At 40.5% G+C, this 2,335-nt stretch overlaps 1 protein-coding gene across 1 annotated transcript in view; it reads left to right on the top strand.

Moving 5' to 3' along the window:
• Positions 1 to 1,280: 1,280 nt before the first annotated feature.
• Positions 1,281 to 2,335, top strand: part of SARC_11680 (hypothetical protein) — a gene marked incomplete at its 5' end in the record, with an annotated part of 5,283 nt that continues 4,228 nt past the window's right edge. Inside the window, 2 exons of the mRNA XM_014294227.1 lie at positions 1,281 to 1,352; positions 2,014 to 2,230. Of these exons, the coding sequence (XP_014149702.1) occupies positions 1,281 to 1,352; positions 2,014 to 2,230 (289 nt within the window). The remainder of the gene's footprint in view (positions 1,353 to 2,013; positions 2,231 to 2,335) is intronic.

Below are 2,335 nucleotides of genomic sequence, written 5' to 3' on the forward strand. Positions count from 1 at the left end.
CTTTTGTATGCTTCTGCCTTGTATGTGTCTGTCTTGTACGTGTATGTATGCTTCTGCATTCGACTGTATGCTTCTGCCTTGTATGTGTCTGTACGTTTCTGCACGCGTGTGTGCTGTGTGTTATACTCCTGTACCTCGTGGGAGAGGTATGCTGCGAATGTGATTTCGTCGTATGTCTGTGTCTTGCCGCAATTCTCGGGATAGGTTTCTGTATACGAATGAAACATATGAGGCTAATGCGATGCGTGTTACATATACAGCCCCGAGGCAATCAGATGTTTTTATCCTAGCTGAGTCGTGCTGCCTTCGTACTGTGAGGATATGTGTGCTTAGGGTTTAGGGTTTAGGGTTGTACTCTAGTGTACATGCACACATGCAAGTTCGTGTATGTGCATGCGTGTATGTATGTATGTATGTACGCTGGGATGTGTGTACGTGTCACAGACCAACCCCAACCGCTAATTCTGACGAGAGTCCCATCCGCGCCATCGCTTGTGGTAATCTGCAAACCATTCTTGCGTTAAACGCGTTTATGGATTCCGTGGTTTATCAAAATATGAATCCGCTACGAGTACTTTTGGAACTATCACATTATCACACATTTATATAATCACATTTTCACACATTATATAATCACACTACCACACATTATATAATCACATTATCACACATTTATATAATCACATTTTCACACATTATATAATCACACTACCACACATTATATAATCACATTATCACACATTTATATTATCACATTTTCACACATTTATATATGCTAATCTACCTACATGCATTGGTACGTGGATGCCTGCAGACGGATTAGGGACGATGATATGCTCTAGATAGTTTTCAGGTCTGTAAATCTATAATAGATTTCATGGACTATTTTAGTTGCGCGGCGTGCCTTGGGTTTTAGGGTTATGATATTTATTATGTCGAAGACTGTGCTACGTTGTCGATGAGAGGGGAGGATAGTTGGCGATGAATTTAACGCTACTCACGCCAGTCTAAGCTCATTTGCACACACATACACGCACTTCGGCCTCAAGCGCTCACGTATCATCGGGTCCGCACACACACATACGTGCATCTAATTTCGCGAACGTTCATTCGGATACTCTCGTTCACGACCAGGACCATGTATAGGCACACGCACACACCTCAGCCAAAACTTACATTGAACAACTCTTGTGCACACGAATACTCAGATACGGGTGCTGCGTGGCAATAGTAAAGATAAAGTGCTGCGGAAAGAGATGAACAAGGTCAATAGTGTGCGTATGACCGGTCGACCGGAAGGTACCAATGTTGCGTGTCCGTGGGGCTATGGAGACGACTTCGATACGTTCAAGGTGTGAGCCTGATTATATGTGTATATATGTATATATTTATATATATATATGTGTGTGTCAATTTACACTATATAGTAGCTTGTGGATGTATATATATATACATGAATATATTGCGATATATACAGCTAAGCAAGTTGATCGACCGACTTCCGCTTAGCTATTGATAACACTATATATACGTATATGTACATATTATATATATATATATATATATCATCCTCGTTGATGTATGGTTTATCTACCTACTTACACCCAGTTTAGCTTGGTTATACCAGTCACTTCGATCGAACAGGTGTCACGATTAAACCATATCGCAAGATACGACGGCTAAAGTATTGTGCATGCATATACATCCTGTGAGCAACTAGTGGAGTGCGTCAAATTGCGTTCAGTATATTAAAGTGAATAAGCGTATTAAAATCCGCTAAGTGCACTGAAATTGCTCAAGTGTACTAAAATTAATTTAGTGTTAAAATTAATTTAGTGTTAAAATGATTTAGTGATAAAATTAGTTAGGTGCATTAAACGAATTGCTTGTTGTGCATGCTCAACACTTGGTACCTATATCTAGGAAGCTTAGTGTATACTATGCTATACATTGACTATATTCTTATACCTATCTACCTACCCCGTATCGCCCTCCGCTACCCCTGACCTTTAGGTTCCCACACCTCTGCGAACTATCCAAGACCGCATCATGAAGTCTGAGCACTTCCATGTAGGTGCGCCAAGAGATATTACAGTCAATTATCGCCAGCACTCTCTCTTCAAGTTAGACCCCCATTATGACCCCCGTACAGACGGGGGCAATATTTTTATCATCAACTTCTTATCGTACGTGGTGTTGACACTAACGCCTGAACACCCGGTCAACCATGGTAAGGATTCGAAGATATGTATTTATATTCAGAACTTTTGTGATCGTGTATGCATGTGAAGTTTATATTTTCTCAAATGTTTGCATCATGGACCAATTTCTGCAT

The sequence above is a fragment of the Sphaeroforma arctica genome, assembly GCF_001186125.1.
Source record: "Sphaeroforma arctica JP610 unplaced genomic scaffold supercont1.1819, whole genome shotgun sequence".
In the NCBI taxonomy this organism is placed as follows: Eukaryota; class Ichthyosporea; order Ichthyophonida; genus Sphaeroforma; species Sphaeroforma arctica.